This window comes from Panthera tigris, chromosome D1, assembly GCF_018350195.1.
Source record: "Panthera tigris isolate Pti1 chromosome D1, P.tigris_Pti1_mat1.1, whole genome shotgun sequence".
Taxonomy (NCBI): domain Eukaryota; kingdom Metazoa; phylum Chordata; class Mammalia; order Carnivora; family Felidae; genus Panthera; species Panthera tigris.
In genome coordinates, this window is record NC_056669.1 from 40,327,433 (window position 1) to 40,347,612 (window position 20,180).

The 20,180-nt window shown below is 43.8% G+C and overlaps 1 protein-coding gene across 1 annotated transcript in view; it reads right to left on the reverse strand.

Moving 5' to 3' along the window:
• Nucleotides 1-20,180, reverse strand: part of LOC122231475 (protocadherin Fat 3-like) — a 266,472-nt gene that overhangs the window by 78,927 nt on the left and 167,365 nt on the right. The window contains exon 3 of the mRNA XM_042959600.1: nt 15,824-15,885. Within this exon, the coding sequence (XP_042815534.1) occupies nt 15,824-15,885 (62 nt within the window). The remainder of the gene's footprint in view (nt 1-15,823; nt 15,886-20,180) is intronic.

A 20,180-nucleotide genomic window follows, 5' to 3' on the forward strand; every position in this document is an offset into this window, starting at 1 on the left:
AATGGGTTATAAACTGTCATTGTTGAGTTTAGTGTTCTGACAACTTTGAAAGTAACTACAACGTAATTTCCCAAGTTGGTAGCTAAAATAATGGAACATCTGGATGCCATTGAAATGTATGACAATCAAGGAGAGAACAGAAAAGCAGTGGGAACAATGCTTTTCCTCTGCTTAAATTCTTTGTGGTTTTGAACTCTTGCTTCAAACCTCCGTTGTGGCAGTCAAGGGCAGCACCCTTCTCAAAGATTCACCTTTTATTCCTGATCCTAGGAGTCCATCTCTGGGCCTATTTATCCTGCCCACAGCTGCACTTTTCACTGGCTTGCCTTCCTTATCTGCTCTTAGACCCTACTCCTGCACACCTGTGTGAAATAAGCAGCATTCAGTGTCATATGCAAACGGGTCAGAGTGCTGATGTCAACCTCGTATGCTATGTCTGGCCTTTGGAAATGTAGGCATCTCCAGATAATATCATTAATGAAGCAACCAGAGTCCAATGTCCTCTGTCCTTCTGGGGCCAAGTGACACTAGCGTGAATGACATAATGAAGTTGAACTGTATAGACAGAGGAGCAAGATACATTTGTCTTCCCGGCGGGTAGCCTCATATATGGTCCATCCTCCTACAGGTTTTGGACTAGACTTGCCACTTGTCAGATGTCTAATGTTACATATTAGACTGCTGGAAATGGCCAGACACAGGCCTTATATAACCACTAAAGCTCCTCCTGAATAAGAACTCACTGTAACTGAGTTGAGATTCATTTTCTCTTTCCTCTGTGTAACCACAACAAAGAGGAGGGGCAAGAACATTTTTTTCCAATACAATCCAGCCAGTACTTACTGTGAGTCTAATAAGTATAACCTAAGTGTCAGGGGGAAAACAAAAATAGTCATTAAGGACCCTATAATCCACGGTCTCACAACAGATGCATATTCATTAGTTACATATTTATTTACATACTTACCCTAGGAATGGGATATTTCATTGAAGCATATTATTTTTCCTGCCCTTTCTTACCAGCAACCACGTTTTGGGGGTATCTGAACGTGGAGTGTCTCTAAGTACAGAGATGGCTTACTCTTGGCATGCGCACCAGAGCCTTTCCAGAGTCCCTTTTACTGAACAGCTCCAAGTTGGAAGTGATGTGGTATGTGTAAGCAGGCGGCCCTTCTTGCTACTGGGTCTGCGTGCACATCTGATGGGAGTTTGCTTTTCCACGTGGGAAGGCATATGTGCCCTCTCAGAGACATGTCAAGCCTCGGCTACAGTTTGTTTGGGATATTTTCCCTCTTTTTACGGCACAACTTGTCACCAGCAGAGAATGCAGACAGCTATGCCAAATGTGAATGCTGCTTGCCTGCCGCCGTTTGGCAAATGTTTGCCCAGATCTTTAGTTTGGGATGTAAATAGTCCATCGTGTATTAGATGTTTTCCAAGGTACTATTTAATGCTGAAATTTCATGCTTCTGTGGGATTTACTGCACTTTTGTGGAAAGTTGCTTACAGGGTACCATTTTGCTTTCAGTGAGAAAGTATTGTAAGGTAGAACATGCATCTAGAGTGGAAGAGAGGAAAGCAGATCACATGTATGGGTAAGGTGTTCAGATGTCTAAGGTTCCATATTTAGGTTTTGTGATCAGGTTTCTGATATAATTTCCTAAACGGCATGGGTTAATAGGCAGTAGTCTTTCTTCAAGTGTTTCAGAGATATTTTTGCAAAAATTGTCTTACATTGTATAATTTTTCCTTCCATAAGTGAATGCTATGAGGTAGAATATCACAACTCTAGCCACGGGAAGGACTTTTGCTCATATTTGTGTGTAGTCTGGTCAAGTGTATGAAAACATCTGTTAAATGATATTAGATCACGTACAGGGTTTTTCTTTTAGCTAGTCTATAAGCAGAGGGAGGTAAGCAAATGCCTGTCTGTAAGCGGGCACCAAATCAACTTACAGAAGTATGAACAGGGGAGCTAGGGGCTGGGCTGTACCTATGCAGTCTTCCAGAAAAAGTGATGGGTGGTCCGTTTCCTTAAGGTCACTAGAAAGCAACCACAGACTGCTGTTTAATGTGATCTCACACAAGCACAAAAGAAATTAATAATAACACATGGAATATAGAAAAATGCCCACAAGAGGTGCACCTGAGTGGCTCAGTTAGTTAAGCATGTGACTCTGTATTTTGGCTCAGGTCACGATCTCATGGTTCATGAGTTGAAGCCCCACATCAGGCGCTCTCTCTCTCCCTCTCTTTCTCTGCCCCTCCCCTGCTCTCTCTCTCTCTCTCAAAATAAATAAAAAAAGAAAAATGCCCATAATAAATTGGAAAATGCAAAAGAAAGGTTACAAATAATATGTGTAATATTATTTCAATCTTTTTGACAAATTTTCTGCAGTATTGTCTTATATATCCATAAATGCAAAACATGTTCTAAAAGTTCACACCCCAAAATGTAAAAAGTGATCATCACTGCATGGGGAAATTATGAGCATTAAAATTTTCTTCTGGCTTGTATCTCTCTCTTCCTCTCTCCCTGCCTCTGTGGTTTACAGTGAACATGCATTATGTATTACATGCTTCTAGCACATCATAGTTACATGTTTCTAATCAATGTATAATTAGAAATACCTATATTTTAATAATTCTATTGCAGGCCCTATGTAACTTCTAAAAGAAGAGTTTTAAAAGAGACCCTAATTTTCTTCCTTTCACTGAGCTGTACATACACGTGCTTTAAACCATTGGACACTGAGTTCATTCTTCCTTACATACTGATGTCCTTGTGATATGACAGGAAGTTTCAAATAAGTTGCTCCTGGAAGCATCATTTTTGAAGATGGGTAAATGGTTTTGTGCATGTATCAAAGCACACATCATGGGTCTGTCATGGCCTCGCACAGACAGATTTGTAATTCTTCATCCCAACGTGGCACAAGCATGTCCTGGCTACTGCTGATAGAGACAGAACATCTCCTGTTGTAAAAACGCTACATAAAAACCCCATCATCTTCTCTAGCTGAAACCAAATGAGTGCATCTCTAATTCCCACATTCCACAAGAGCATCTGCTGCAGCCCTGTCCCTCTGCTGGAAAGGCTGTCATGTTGCCCTAAATTTACCTGTAGACCTTCTGACCTCTCTTGCACCTAATGACGGATCTAAGGCCTTCGGATGGTAATGATGGAATATGTAAAGGTGAAACTTCCCCGAACTTATTCTCAATTGGCAAAGAGGCTGTTCCCCACACCGAGGAGAGAAAAACACAGTCATTTTATTTGGTAAGCTAAGGGATACCAAAAGTTTTTCTCACCACATTCAATTGAAAAACAGGACAAGAACAAATTAAGACCCTGTCTATGTGGAGAAAGAGGACATTCTGCTTTTTCAGAACACAGGGCTCGATTGGTCAGAAGGCCCTTGCTCCGTGGGTCCTCGCTGCCTACTTCAGAATGTCTTCATAAAGCTTCTTAAGAGGGCTATTAATGAGAACTCATACATTTTTTAAAATATTGAACTTTTAAAATTTTATTGGAAAGTAGTATCCTAGAAGTAGGGTGTATCTCAATCACATCACAGCAAAGTATACATTAACACGGAGCTTAGCCCCACATCCAATTTTAAGATTTATCAGCGTCTTTAAAAGTGTCCAGTGGCATGCCAGGAATTATAACAGGGTGCCTTATGAAAAATCTATGATCTTCCTTCTGAATTATATATTTACGACCTACTGAGGATGATAGATTTCAGGGAGGTAAATGTGATTTAGGAACTGCTTTTAGGCTCCAAGCACACCAGGGTTGGCAAGTGGCCCTGGGGTGAGGCCCTTCCCCTTTCCACATGTGAGCTGGCTCCACAGGAGGCCTGCAAACCTCTCACCGAGGAACACTCTGGGCAGTACCGATCACTGTAACCTGGCAGGCGTGGATTATCCGGGTTGGGGGGTACCTATAGCCTGAAACTGAAGGTTCAACCACCATGCAGACACAGAGTGCCTGTGATGTCCCGGGTATTGTTCTAGGTGATGGGACTACAAAGAGCATTCTCCTCAGCTCTGGCCCTCCAGCCTACCATGGACCTTCGTCAAAGGTAGGGCCAGGCAGATAGATGATGCGGAATCTCTGGGGAGCTCATCCTGCAGCCTGCTAAGAGAGATGAGGACGGCCTGCAGAAGGGACACAGCTTGAAATGCCTAAGGGCAATAAATCTGGAATTATGGTATCTGTCACCGGGTATTCTCCTGACTACTCTTGACCGATTTACGATTTCCTCACAGCTGACGTGTTGACATCTGAATAAAGCAGAAAAAAAATCTCAGTGTGTGTTTCAACATTAAACACACACTTACTCTCTTAACAACTAAACACAATTTAAAGCCTTAACAGGATTATAATTCCACAGAAAGCATGGGAGTTAGTGGGAAGACCGGGTGGGCCTAGAGACAGCTAACCAGAGAAATTAGCTATCTGTCCCAAGATAATCTCAAGAATAACTACTTTATGGAGTCCCTGGATTCCAGGAACGCTAGAGCTCTCAGCTTGGGTGCCTTCATTTCCTCTCAGATTCTGACTCAGAAAGCCAGCGAGACTCTCCTTCCTGGAGACGAGAGGCCCAGTGACCTTCTTCACAGCTGGGCCAGACCCACGGTTGACTGCTCATACAGCCTATCTTAGGAGAATGAGCTGTTCCAACTTACTTGGTCCTGATCCAGTTAAACGGATACTGGCACACAGAAGGCTCTGAAACTTTGGGCTCCTCTTCAGAAAAGGAAGGAAGGAGTTAATACTCTTTTACGTGCATACCATGCACCAGGAACTATGCTAGGTACATTTACAGATGCCGTCTCATTAAAGAACCTTAAGTATATTCAACAACCATGAGACAACTTCAAGATACAAGGCCTCACATAGTGTAGCATATGTTCGGGATTCTGCCACAAGAAGACTGTTTCAGGAATCACCAGGAAAAATTTTAAGCTTCTAATCATAAGAGCTACTGTACGTTAAACACTTAACAAGTGCAGTATACACGCAACATGCCAATCCTCACAAAATCCTAGGAAGTTGTTGTTGTTTATTATTTTTAAAGATTTTAAGTTTAGGGGTGCCTGGGTGGCTCAGTCGGTTGGACGTCCGACTTCGGCTCAGGTCATGATCTCATGATCTCACGATTTGTGGATCTGAGCCCCGCATCAGGCTCTGTATTGACAGCTCGGAGCCTGGAGCCTGCTTTGGGTTCTGTGTCTTCCTCTCTCTGGCCCTCCCCTGCTCGTGCTCTCTCTCTGTCTCTCAAAAATAAATAAAAATGTTAAAAAAATTTTAAAAAATTTTAAGTTTATTTATTTTTGAGGGAGAGAGAGAGCGAGAGTGAGTGAGTGCATGACTCGGGGGAGGGGCAGAGAGAGAGGTAGAGAGACAATCCCAAGTAGGCCCTGCACTGTCAACACAGAGACGGACGTAGGTCTTGATTTCATGAACCATGAGATCACGAACTGAGCCAAAATCAAGAACTGGATGCTTAACCAACTGAGTCACCCAGGTGCCCCTGTTTTATTATTATTATTATTATTATTATTAGCATCATCATCATCACTGTCCTCCCAATTTTACGGGTGAGGAAACTGAGGCTAGATAAAGAAAGGTGAGTGAGTGGTGAGGTCTGTCTTCAAATCCTATGTTTTAACTGTCTCTATCCACATTTGTAGTACAAAGGGCATTGTTTTATAAGAGATGGTTTATTTCTAAGTCAGGTTGAATAATTGTAAAATACATACAGTGCTACATCCCTGAAGATGAAATAACCAAATTTATTATAGATTTTCTCACTTTCAAAGGAACTGATGGTATTTGCCCTAACACATCGACCTATTTTCCTTGGTTCTGACATCCAGGACTGTCCTGACTTATCTTCCTTACGGTGATCTGCATCCTGCTGACAGCCCTCTCCGCATTTTGCTAAAACAATGTTGCCACACAATAGATGAGATTGGTAGCCCCTGGTTTGTCACAGAAGCAAGTCATTTGGAAGGTCCTGAAACCACAGCTCACTTGAACAAAGCTGTCTGCAGCAAGCCAAAGTAGTTTTTCCGTTTTATTAATAGAGGCACTTGAGTTGGAATCTCATGTTCTGAACCTGCCGCCATTATATTTTTATTTTCCCGCAGACAGACTTAACGTGCCCAACTGGGTCATACACATCTGGCGTTAGGCACAAGCTTGGATGATTTCTGAAGGGCCCAAATGAAATCAGACTGGACAGATCATTCTGTAGCTCAGAGAGTGTGCTGCACAAAACAAACTAGGAAAGCAACACAAGGGAAAAAGAGCAAAAAGGAGCTTTGGAAGTACAGGGCAGAGGGTCAATTTATCATCACTGCACTAGGGGGAGAAGTCAGCCCGGGCTTCTGGGATGTGTGATTCACGTGGGGAGTCATCATGATTGTTCAGAGCCGTGCGAGGAAGGGATAAGGATCTGTGTGACACCAGATCTGCAGGGCTAGAGGTTCTCCGCCACCCCTCTTCCCTCACCTACCCCTCCCCTGCACCCCCCTCCTGCCCCCTCCCCTGCCAGGACCCAATCAGTGCTTGCCCAGGAAGGAAGCAGCAGCATAGCATCACACTCAGAAACCATTCACAAGGGAAAACAAAAGCAGAGCCCCAGCTCCCGGTGGCCTGTGGGCCCAGCACAACAAGCTGTGACCCGCCTGGAGCAGTTATCTGCCCGCCAGCACCACCAGCGAGCTGGGAGCAAAAAGCAGGCTCATTTCCATTTCCAGGCAGGACCACTGGATGGACAGACCTTCCCAGGTCCAGGGGAACAGGTTTCATTTACTGTTGATCGACCAGTTAGTGTTCAGATTTGAGGAGAAACAAAACAAATCCAAGCTTTCAAAACCAGATAAATTAGAGGTGGCTATTTATAGAATCAAGGACTCATTCCAGACGAGTCTCCTAGCGTACAAAAGTGACTGCAGATTATTAACTTGGAGGCTAACCAGGGACACAGACAAACGAAGCTAAGAAGGAAAAAACTGCCAGCGGCGGACAAAGCCGGCATGATGCCCTCGCGACTCTGTGTAATCCAAGGAGCAAAAGCAATGCTTCCCTTCCCCGGTTCGGATGAAGACAGGGCGGGAAGGTGGCCCTCCACCGAGATCCTAACCAAGTCCTCACATGCTGTCATTCCCAACCTCAACAGGGTCTCTTCAGACAGAGCCCTGGGCTCATTTCTTGTATTTCTATGGGTTCAAAAGGGCATATTGTGAAAAAAAAATGTGGAGCAAAGAGAGGATAAGACACAAACTGCATTCTACAATATATGTGAATTATTTACTCTATTGTGAGAGGATTACAAATTATGAGGCAGTAAGAAAAGAAATCCTCCCTTATATCAAATGTTGTAAAACAGGAGCTCATTGCCTTACACGGTGTTAAATAAAATGGAGGTGTCAACTTTAGCATAGGGAGATTTGACATATAAATCTGATTTGGGGGTCTTTCTTTGTTTTGTTTTGGGAAAAATCAGAATTTCTGATGAAACCGGACTTGCCTGCTTCTGTTTTGTCACCGGCTGAGCCTCTTCAGAAGGGGCAGGCGAGACCTGCCACATTTCCCCTCTCCACCCCCACCCGTATACATGCTGTGCCTCTCAGTTACCAGTCGTGGGGCTAGCCCGCAATTTCCATTTTGAGCAAACCACCTCTGAGCACTGATATTTGCTTTGAAAAATGTGTGTGTGTCTCATTCAATATGTACTCTTTGGTCAGCTGGGAAAACACATTGATATAGATGCAATTCACACTTGCGGGAAGATCTCACGTAAGATCGTTCTTCAGGGCTGGTACCGACCTGGACTGTCCCGCAGGAATTGGAATGGCAACCCTCGCTCCCACCTCAACTGCACGTGTTCCCGCACCAAGTACATGCGCACACGCACCACCACCATCACCATCGCCTTGACCGCCATCACGTCACCATCGCCACCGCCCCAGGACCACTACCCCCAGCACACTACCACCCATCAGCATCACTGCCGCCACCAGTACTCCTTATTTAACTGGAGTTGCAGTGCCAAAGGCCACCCCTGACTAGCCTGCTTACACCCTCTTGTGCATTATTTGAAACATAAGAGGGGCGCCTGGGTGGCGCAGTCGGTTAAGCGTCCGACTTCAGCCAGGTCACGATCTCGCGGTCCGTGAGTTCGAGCCCCGCGTCAGGCTCTGGGCTGACGGCTCAGAGCCTGGAGCCTGTTTCCGATTCTGTGTCTCCCTCTCTCTCTGCCCCTCCCCCGTTCATGCTCTGTCTCTCTCTGTCCCAAAAATAAAAAAAAAAAAAAAAAAGAAACATAAGAACGACGGTGGTTTAGCAAAATCGAAAGGGGCACGTCTGTTCCTGAGCTAAGAGACAGGATTTCTGGGAAAGATGGGCCAGAAACCCTCACTGCAGACGGTGGAGTAAGCAGGCACTCAGAAAGCTAGGTACCTGAGGGCAGGGAAGCAGGTAGAAACCAATGTATGCCGTGAGGGAGCTTTCTGTGAGGAATTTTCACTTGGGGCTGCTTTGTGATCGTAGTTACGGAGTGTGGAACGTGGAGATAACCACAGTTAGGTGGAGGTTTTTTCTTCCTATACTGGGTTTGTAGTTGCCCCAGTGCCTCGGTAAATCAAGTAGGCTTGTGAGGGGGCAGTATGAGGAGAAAGGGGCAGGAGTGGGCCAGTAACTGGAGTCTGCCTGCTGTAGTAGGGTGTTCAGGCAGCTGTAACAAATGACAACAGGCTGAACGGCTTACACAACAGAAATTTATTTTCTCACCGTTCTGGAAGCTAGAGATCTGAGGTCAAGGTGCTGACAGGGCTGGTCTCTTATGAGGCCTCTCTCCTCAGCTTGTAGATGGCTGTCTTCTCCCTGCGTCTTCACATGATTTCCCCTCTGAATGTGCCCGTGTCCAAATTTCCTCTTCTGATGAGGACACCAGTCATACTGGATCCTCCCCTAATGACCTCATTTTAAACTAATTTCCTGTTTAAAGACTCCAAATACAGTCACATTCTGAGGTGGCAGGGTTTGGGACTTCAGTGTATGACTTTCAACATAGGCAATTCAGCCTGTAACCCTCGGTCTCTTTTTCTGCTGGAGTCCAAGCTGGTTTGCACAGTGCGGGCACAGCATCCTCTCAGGCGGACTTTGTCCTGGGGCTTGGGGCAGTGCCCCGCAGGGACAGCCCCTGTCCAGAGCTCCGCAGGCACCGAGGAGCAGCTGAGGGAGGAGCCAATGGATACCTGAAGAGCAGAAGAGGAAACCTTCTCTTCTCATGCTCATAAAATGCTGATGCCTGAGGGTGGGCTGACCCGACACCTGGGTAAATCTGGTGTGAAACAAGAGTGGGAGGGATGCCTGGGTGGCACAGTCAGTTGAGCGACCGGCTCTGGGTTTCAACTCAGGTCATGGTCTCACAGTTCATGGGTTTGAGCCTCACATCGGGCTCTGCGCTGGCAGCACGGAGCCTGCTTGGATTCTCTCTCTCTCTCTCTCTCTCTCCCCTCCCACCCCACTCCCCTCTCTGCCCCCCCCCACTCACACCATCGCTGTCTCTCTCAAGATAAACAGATAAACTCTAAAAAATAAAACAAGAGTGGGAAAAGATGATTTGATTCGCCACGTTTCAATGTGCTGATGGATGTTTAGGGCCACACTGTTCTACAAAGCGAGGAAGAAATGTTCTGGACGCCACCATGAAGTGATTGATCCCGGATCTCTCGCCCTTTGTCTCAGTTTCTGCATCTGTAGAATGCGGGAGAAGTGTCTGGATGATACGAATGGAAAACAGCCCCTTAATTCCAAGCCAGCAGCTCACGAATAATCAGCAGGTTAGACTCTAGTGACCTCGGTGTGAAAGGTGAAGAAAAAATGCTCAGGGGGCAAAACATGCGAGGTCCAGTAACAGAAGCTGTGCCCAGCCCAGTGCCGGGCCCCGAACAAGCATGGGATAAAGCTTGCCAGACAGGAGGAAACCAGTGACTTTTCATTACTTTTCGAAGCGGCTACGAGAAGAAACCAACCCTCCCTCTGAGGCCAGTGTGTGCTACAGGTGCTGTGTCCGTGGTTGGACACACCACCTCTTTTGAAGGACCGCCCGGTACTTCCTGCAAAGTTTCATGAAGGAAGCAGAAAGAAGGACCTACTGAGAGAAACTTCCATTTCTCTCATAGGTAAATTACCCAACTGCAGACTGCTTAATGCATTGAAACAGGCCTGCAGTCCTTCACCACCAGAAATGGCCATCATCTCCAGAGCAGAAGCTTGCAAAGGAAGAAACCTGTAAGGATGCGTAGTCACCGTCAAAAAAATCAATCTGCATCCTAAGGCAAGAGGAAATGTTACAAAAACTTAGCAAAAAACATGATTTTTTTTTCTCAGAAGATACAGCCACAAAAAGGGATGAGAATTTCAAACAGGAAGAAAAAAATGGTCACGTGAGGTGTACCTCACAGAGGACAACGGATGAGTATGCTACAGGGACAGGTACTAAATAATTTACGTTCCTATAGATCTAGTGTATCAATCTGTAATGTGTTTTGTTATTAACACCGACTGCACTCTAAAATCTCACCACCTTCTCTGGGCTACTTCAAGTTATATGCACACACACAACATAATTTCCCATCCTGTGTCTTTATACTGCTGACTGGGCCTTGTCATCTTTTTTGATTTGCAAATAAAATACGCTCTCTGTTCTCTTTGGAAGACTTTTATCAGAACCATCCAGCCCTGAACAGAGAAGCATTTTAAGATCAAAAGGGAGGAAAATAATACTCTTTTAGCAAGCAAGATAAAGATTCACACATAATTAAGCCGGGACTATAGGATTATTTAAGTGGATATATCTTTTAAGAATAATTGAACTGTGAGAAGCTATTCAAAATACTAGGGCCAGGACTGAAAAAGAAAGGGAATTGACAAGGTGTTTGTTGAGGACTAGGCGAGAAGGGAGGGGATGGGAAAGAGGGAGGGACAGACAATGGTTCAGCAGTGTCTATGCGTGCCAGGCCCTCTGTGTAGTTCATCGGACGAAGTAGGGATCATTGACCCCCGCTTTACAGATAAGGAAACGGGGGATCAAAGTTAACTTGGTAAGGCAGACGGGAAGACATAGCGTGTTCCATTGTTTCTGTCTCCAAGCCCATGGACGTCATCGTGTGCTAAACTGCTGTCCATCACCTCATGTAGGGTGAAACAAAGGCCTCTTAGAGTAATCATCATTCATTCATAGGGCATTTATTGAGTGCTCCCTGTTTCCCAGGTGCTAGACCAGATACTCTGAATACAGAGAGAAGTAAGTAAGGTACTTGGGACTGACAATTACGGACCAATTGCTATCTGACAGTCAGCATCCTGAGCCTTTCCACCCGACATTTATTAACTCTTCATACCAAGAAGAGTTAGGGACTAACACACACCTGTGTTAGGGACTATTATCCCCACTTTGCTCGTGAGGTGAAGGTGTCTAAGTCTTGTGAGCAGTCCCAAACTATAATCTCAGGCCTGTCTGAATTTAACATTTCTGCTCTCCCACACTACATCTATTCACCATCTTGGTAAATCAAGTGTCACGCCCACAAAGGGCTTAAACCTAGTAGGTCATATATATAAATGATTATAACATAAGAGAAATTAGTGCATTTATTCCTTTTTGCAGCTGCCTTCTCTAATAATGAGGTAATCAGGGCTAAAGTCATAACCACTAAGCTAAAACATTAATTCACCGTTTAGTTTATGCATCCATTATCAACTTTCTGCACCTATTTGCTGGAATTAGCCTTCTACCTCTGTTACAATCATAAAAGGCTATGAAGGAATGTATATTCCTTTGAACAAGTGGGGTAAAAATTCCATATTTTATGGTTAGGAGAGAAGATCACTCCAATGTTTACACATAACAGACCTGAAATTAGGCAAGATCTAATGTGGAGAATTCACCAAAGAAGAGGAAGTTGCACTTGTGAATCTTTCTACCGTTCTTTGCTGGTCTTGTTTCTTTAGCAAATCCCTTGGATTCTGATCATGGCAACTGTCCTCTTATAGTCAGAGATGTAAGATGAATGCTTACAGACTCAAAAAACCCTGACAGCCTATAGATGGACAAGCTAAAATCTTAAATCAATGTACAGGCAGAGTACCAGCAGTATCCAATTAAAGTCCCTTCTATCATGGGGAATGCAAACTAGAAACAAATCACTAATGTCCTCCTGGTTACCTATTCAGAAGTGTACCTGCCAGGTCGGCCTCTAAATGGGTCCTTTTCAGGAAGAGTCAATTTTATTTTATTGGGAAGGAGAGATATGAAATAGAGCCAGAAGGTTAATATGAGTTTAAGAGGAGCATAGGGTTATCTTGGCAATTAAAGGCTCTCCAGGAGGTTAATTACCCACACCCAGCACTTACAACTCACACAATGGATCAGCAGTTACAAAAATCTGTGTACAGCAGAGAACTCTATTCTGCACTCTGAATGATGTTATTTTACTCAGTTTTTGGAGGACTGAGTTAAAGCAATATCTTTTCCATGATCCATTCAGAAAAAAGAAATGAATGTCACTGAAACCATCACAGCAAAGTAATATAAAAAATACTGTGACCAAGAATTGTACAATTTAGAAAGTGAGAGCAGGAGAGTGTGCATGAGAGAGAGAGAGAAATAGAGAGAAAGAGAGAGAGAGAGAGAGAGAGAGAGAGAGAGAGACGGAGAGAGAGGAAGACAGATTACCTAGTGTTTGAAAACCTCAGTGGGAGGGGTGACTAAAAGAAAAGGCACAAATGATGAGGATCCTGGGTGATGGGCAGAGCAATGGTGGGTGCTTGAGGGCAAGTTGAAATGGTTCAGCTGACCTACAGTTTTCATATCTCCACCCTGAAACTTCAGACAAGCCAGTTTGCTGCTTTGAGCCACTGCCTTCACCCTGGTTGAAATAAATTTCTGGGCCCAAGATGGAACCACTGTTGTTCGAGGTGCCACATCAGCAAACTGAAATTTAGATAACTTGTGTGCCCCCTGTAAACGCTTTGCTTGACCAGAATCCAAGTATATCCAGCCACTCGATCCCCAAAAGCCAAGCCAATGCTGGGCTCTCTCCTTACTTCTTTGTTCTTTCTTATCCCAAACAAGGTTGGCCATGTGGCCCCTGCTAGTCAGTTATTTTTAAGTTTTCTCTTCCTTGTTCTTTATCCTTCACTTTGTAAAAGCTTCCTGCCTTCCACCCCATTTTGCAGTTACCTGAGTGGACACAGTCTGCTTTGAGAGGTGTCAAAGTTTGTTTCTACGTTTGTTTCCGTCTTCTCTAGTTATTTTTTAATAACCTTCATCCAAACACATCATCATCTCTCATATGGATCCCTCCAGAAGCACCCCCAGAACCTCCCTGCTACTTGTGCCCTGCCCCAGACCATCTCTGTTCAGCTGAGTAGCTATGCAGGCAAGCATATCTTATTACTCCCAGCTAATGTGTTTCCACTGTGCTCAGGAAAAGATGCATAATCCTTCCTACAGCCCTGTTTGCTTTCTGCAACTTCCATTTCCTATCACCTTTACCCACCTCCATCTTTAAACTCTTGATCACACCGGCCTAGGTGTTCATACTGGCCTTGAACAGAATCTTGGCTTCCTGTCACTAAATGTCACCTACTCAAGAGGCTCTCCTAACCAGTCTATAGGATGTTGCCTCCCACTCCCACTTTCAGGCACTACCATGGGACCTTCCTTGAGTGGCCTCAGAAAGCTTGTATTTGGAGTTATAGCCTTTATTCATTTATTATGTGCCCCCTGTCCCTTCCTGTTTACTCTGTATCCCTAGCACATAGGGCAGACCCTGAGACCTGGGCCAAATCAAGTAGCTATGGTCTGGGGTTCCTTTCTGCACGTCAGCTGCCTTGGAGCTACTATCCTGGAGTGTAGAGATGAAACAGAATGTTCAGGAGGTTTAGGTGTCGTGACAACATACGATAATAACTAAAACCACAATGGTCACAGCTCCACTTTACTGAGCACCTTCTTAGCGCAGATACCAGATGGGATGTTATACGCTTATTTTCCCCAACGACCCTAAGAGGTTGCCAACTGCTATGCTGCACTGCCTCCCTAGGATGATTAATACCAGGTACTGAGAAATGATGTTCCAGATCCATCTGTGTTAATCTAAAGAACGGAAATGTTTGGTCAGTATTTACGCAGGTCTGTAAAGGATGCACAACTGTTAAGGATTCTTCTGGGAAGTAAATTCAGATGCCTGGAGATTACTTTTCCCTCCTGTCACACTCTGCACCACATCTTCCTGAAGACACCACCTTTCCAGGGACAAGGCAGCAAGTGACCTCGGGCAGAGGCCCCAGCTAATGAGACACCCTCCTTTTCCCTGCTGGGAGGTAATGGGTTCAACTATCTGAGAACACAACCTCCCCAGGAGTCCTGGACTCTGTTGCAAAGAAAAGGAGCGCATAAATACAACATAAGGTGTTATTATTTTGGCAAATGTTCTCTAATTCTGGACCAGAAACGAACCGCAGCCCAGCGGTATGATTTTGAAAAAAGAATTATAATAATTATTTTTTGGCAGCCCGGAGTCTTTCATCTTTATGAGATGATGGCAATGTTTTAAAAGGATTATCACAGTGCTGATGATCATCATAATAATCCTTTATTATGTGTAATGCTTTAAGATAAAAGTACTTTGGCATAAAACATAAGGACTGATCTCACTAGCGATCCTTTGAGGTATACGGAACAGTAATTGTCACACTTCACAGTAGGGGAAACTGAGGTCCAGCGCAATTAAACAGTTTTTATCCATTCAAGCTAATCATGATCATGGCAAGGCAGTTCCAGCATCCACAGGCACCGATTCTTAGTCCAGTACTTGTTGAATAAATCATTGCTGGTTAACTGATTTAAAGGAAAACAACAGGAGAGAAAGGTGTGAGTGTGTGTGTGTGTGTGTGTGTGTGTGTAGGATCTGTGGACTCCAGTAAATGATTCTTAGGGACTAACAGATCATTTTAGAAGCACAGATTTGTGCTAAAACCTTAACAAACCCCTAACTTCCAAGCATTGTCATCCATTCTGTACCAGACCGTCACACCTAAATCACAGTGCCACACACTACCCAGACTTCAAGCTTCCCAATAAAAATACTCGAATCGTATAGAAAGAATGTTCCATGAAGCGCTTTCATATCTATTTTCTCATCTCTTGCCTTATGGCGTTTTTTTTTTTCCTCCAGAAATAACGCTCTTACAGTTTATATTGCTGCTGTTTCTGTCTTAATGAATTATAGGAGTACATTTTATGGTTTCAGAAACAGTAGTCTCGGGCAGTGAATCAACTAGCAGACTTCCCCTCCTCAACCCTCTCCCCAGAAAAGAAACGAGGAGCAAAGCAACTCGCGTCTTCACAAATGATGTACTTCACTCTGATCACAGCACTTTTTTTGCTCTTTCTCTCTTCACATCCGAGGCCCCGGAGGCTCATGGGGCTTTGCTCCTGAACTTTCCTTTATGGTGGCTGACAAAAGGGCTGAAGTCAAGGCAGAGATGTTGGTGCATCTGCTTGTTTTCAGAGTTAGGAGAAGGCCGGTCTGCCACCCCTGCTTGGCACTCACGAGTGCGTTCAGAGGGATGCACCCCAAATCTCCACATTCAAAACCAATCAGCCCAACAGAGACCTCTTCATTTTGGAATCCACTGTTCAAATGTATTAAAGTTCTAGTTTATGTTGAAGGTTAAAGAAGTTTAGTGAAAGTCAGTTTTAATGAATGCCAGTTCCCTCTACGCACTTACCTCCAGAAAATGTTCTGCCTGCTGTTCTCGATCCAATTTCCTTGAAGTTGTTGTAATCAGACCTGCGTAGAAATGAGAATATTTGACTTTTAAATATCTGGGGCAAGTAGTTTACTGAGCATGGGAAGCAAATTCAGTTAAAGGAAAAGCAAAAATGATGGGGAACAGTAACTCTCCAATCCCCAGTGACAATCGAGATGTTTCCAAATTATTCTTAAAACAAAATAAAATTCACAAAGAAAACCTGCAAAGTTTGTTCTGGCTCTGCTTACCTCAGTGAGGTACTGTAATCACTCTGGGGATGTAAAAACTCACTAAAGAACCATTGTTTTTCTGATAATGAGGAATTTCAATGATTCATTTGCATATGACTGAAATTCTACAGTAAGAACCTCATTAAAGATTTCAGAGTTCTTGAACATTAATAGGCTGTTGATGCTGATTAGAATCAGTCTGTGAAACAGCACTTTCTTATTTAACGTTTTTATGCTTATATAATTTTTTGTTACACTTGACAAAGAAGGTTACTTCCGTAATAGCTCCTTGTACACATAGTTATTTCAAATTTAATAACTCTTATATATGGAAGACCTCACACCGTAATTTTATCATTGTGTTTTATGTGTTTAAATCTTTACACAAAATAAGATCCACATGGGAAATATCTCTGTATCTTTCCTTCAAATGGAGTTTCCAATAAATGAATCAGCCCTTTGAGTATAAAGACAAAGAAAAGGCAATGAGAAGACAGAATCTTCAAGGCTGCCCAGCTTATTGCATCAATTTGTCTTTTGCAGGTTTTATTATTATTATTGTCAAATGGCAATTAGGAGGTCAAATTTATATTCCATTTCTTGACTCTACACTGTCCCTGAAGACAAGAGACTATGGATTGGGCTGGCTTCATGACCTAAACCAATGGACAGAAAAGAGCAGAGAAAATCACGTGAAAAGGTCACTCCCAACACTGGTGAGGTACATGAAGTATGGAAAAGACATTTTGCCAAGATCTGCTGAGGAGCTCATGACCTCCAGCTTTTTTTTTTTTTTAACCTTGCTACTATTACTTTTATTTATTTATTTTTATATAATTTATTGTCAAATTGGCTTCCATACAATACCCAGTGCTCATCCCAACAAGTGCCCTCCTCAATGCCCATCACCCATTTCCCCCTCTCCTCCCCCCTCGCCATCAAGCCTCAGTTTGTTCTCTATGTTTAAGAGTCTCTTATGGTTTTCCTCCCTCCCTCTCTATTTGTAACTTTTTCCCCCACCTTTCCCCCATGGTCTTCTGTTAAGTTTCTCAAGACCCACATATGAGTGAAAACATATGGTATCTGTCTTTCTCTGACTAACTTATTTCACTTAGCATAATACCCTCCAGTTCCATCCACATTGCTGCAAATGGAAAGATTTCATTCTTTCTCATTGCCAAGCAGTATTCCATTGTATATATACACCACATCAAAGTCACAGGGTACAAAATCAATGTAGAGACATCGGTTGCATTTTTATACATCAAAAATGAAGCAACAGAAAGAGAAATAAAGAAACTGATCCCATTTACAATTGCACCCAGAACCACAGAATACCTAGGAATAAACTTAACCAAAGATGTAAAAGATCTGTATGCTGACAACTATAGAAAGCTTATGAAGGAAACTGAAGAAGACACAAAGAAATGGAAAAGCATTCCATGCTCATGGATTGGAAGAATAAACATTGTTAAAATGTCAATACTACCCAAAGCAATCTACACATTCAATGCAATCCCAATCAAAATTGCACTGGCATTCTTCTCAAAGCTAGAACAAACAATCCTAAAATTTGTATGGAACCACAAAAGACCCCAAATAGCCAAAGTAATATTGGAGAAGAAAACCAAAGCAGGAGGCATCACAATCCTAGACTTCAGTCTCCACTATAAAGCTGTAATCACCAGCTTTTGTTCTAACACATGTGGTGGTAGGAGCATGTGGATTTTAGAGAAAGCTAAGGAGAGGTCACAGGAGGCTAAAGGACCCTCCAAATAAAATCCCATTGGGGGTGGCATGGCTCTTTACAAAATGGCCCCACTCCCCTTTACTCTCATCTGTCCACGCTCCTCATGGGAGGGAAACCTGTGTTTGCACGGCCCTGATGAGCGGGCTTTCCATAAATTCTTTCTAGAGCATGTCCCACCCCACTGCTTCACCTCTAGTTTTTTCCAATTTAGCTCAGATGTTAGAGAGATGACCTGTCTTCCAGGGTTAGGTGCCCATTTGCTATGTCCCAACACAACCAGTATGTTCCTCCATCATTGTTCTTTGTTCCATGCTATAATCCATTGCTCCCGTGTGTGTGTGTGTGTGTGTGTGTGCGTGTGTGTTTCCCACTAGACAAGTGGACAGAGTTCCTTCATGAGAAGGGTCTCCCTTTTTATTCTGAAGCCTTGGTGCCCACCTACCCCTGATCTAAAACAAAGAATAGGAATTTCATTAATGCTCAGTTAACAAAAGTTGCTGTGGAAGAGATTACTTATATACTAATCTTCAGTTTTGCTGCTGACTCAGAATGTGTTTGTTTAGGAAGGAATTGTTTTGTTTTGTTTTTTTTATTTTTTCATGTTTATTTATTTTGAGAGAGAGAGAGAGAGAGAAGGAGACAGAGTGCAAGCAGTGGAGGGGCAGAGAAAGAGGGAGACACAGAATCCGAAGCAGCCTCCAGGCTCTGAGCTGTCAGCACAGAGCCCAACATGGGGCTTGAACCCACGAACTGTGAGATCATGACTTGAGCCAAAGTTGGACGCTCAACCAGCTGAGCCACCCAGGTGCCCCAGGAAGGTATTGTTTTGTGTGTAGGGAGAGTATTTGTAGGTGGACTGGGGGTGTAGGCCTTTAGTGTTCATTTGAAACCACTTACTGAGTGCCTCCATGTGAATGACACAGTGCTGGGCACTCTTGGGATACAAAGATGAGCTACTGTCCGAGATGATGGAGAGAAGACTGATATCAAAAGTTTTAAATGGGAGAATCAGTAACTTCTCTTCCCTAGCTGCCTATCAGAACCTCCTGAGAAATTAAAAAACTCAGATTCTGTGCCCCACTCTATCCCTCCTTTACCGTGTCCACGTCTCTTGGGATGATGCCTGAGATGATTCTCTAATTCTAAAAGATGGCTCTACACAATTTCACTATCCTTTGTTGAATCTCACTATGAATTTTTATTGACATTAATTTTTCTGCCAAGCCACATCCAAAAATGAAATATACTGAAATGCTTTAGCATCTGAATCAGTGTGCGCAGGGGGTAAGGGGTGAACCAGAGGGAGGCGGAGATGGTGTGAGAGTGCACTGGTGGGTGAGGTGATAAAGGAGGAATAAAGGGGGCACGGCTCTCTGATTTGTATTGACTAAGGGTCGATGTGGTCAGACCAGTGGGGGTCTAACACACAAATGTGATGCCTTCATTTTCAGACCATCCTATCCGACAAGGTCATATGTCACGAAGGCTCTTTCCAAGTGAGAAGTAAGTGTCTTCTCGGAAAGGGAAAGGAGGCTTTCAGGAACCTCACTACCTCCTCAGGGGGCATCCTCTGTTAGAGGTCACAATGGGAATGAGAAACACTTGTTATATGGAGGCTATAAATGGATGAAAGGGCTGTCAGCCTTGGCAGTGCTGGTTGCCTGCTGCTCTTCCAGGCACAAAAGACCAGGAGCCCTTTGCCCTCTGTTCCCCTGAGGACACTTGTGTCATTTCAGCCACAGCCCATTGTGATGTGCTATGTGCGGGGAAGAGGTCAGCTTCCTCTCCTGATTATTCTTAGGGTGATTTTTTTTTTAAGGAAAGCCACTTATTTGCACAATGCATGTGTGGAACTGAGAGAGCAGTGTGGCTCTCCTGTCATCTGCCTGCCAGCAGGAGGATGTGTTTTTCACCTATTTATCAGCTGACAGAGAAGGAGATGGGCTTCCTGAAAAGTCTAAAGTATACACAACAGTAAACCTGGAGCTCTGAGAAAGCAAAGCAGTTTCTGTTCTTGGAAGAAAGGCAGGAAAACCTCTGTAGGCTTTAGTGCTCTGTGTTTCCATTATCTCATCTCTATTCTCACAAATATAAGGTAAGAGGCAGGTAAAAGAAAATCTAAGTCAAAAGTGAAAACCAGTAGGAAATCCGATGAGGTGGGGTGGGGGACAGGGAACACTGTCAGAGGGTACGAGGTTTCTTCTGGGGGTTATGAAAATGCTCTACCATGACAGGTTACGGTGATGGTTGCATAGTCCCCAAAGTATTCTCAAAACCACTGACTTGTATACTTTAAATGGGTAAGTGTCATTGCATGTAAATTACATGTCAGTAAAGCTGTTTCAAAATCACA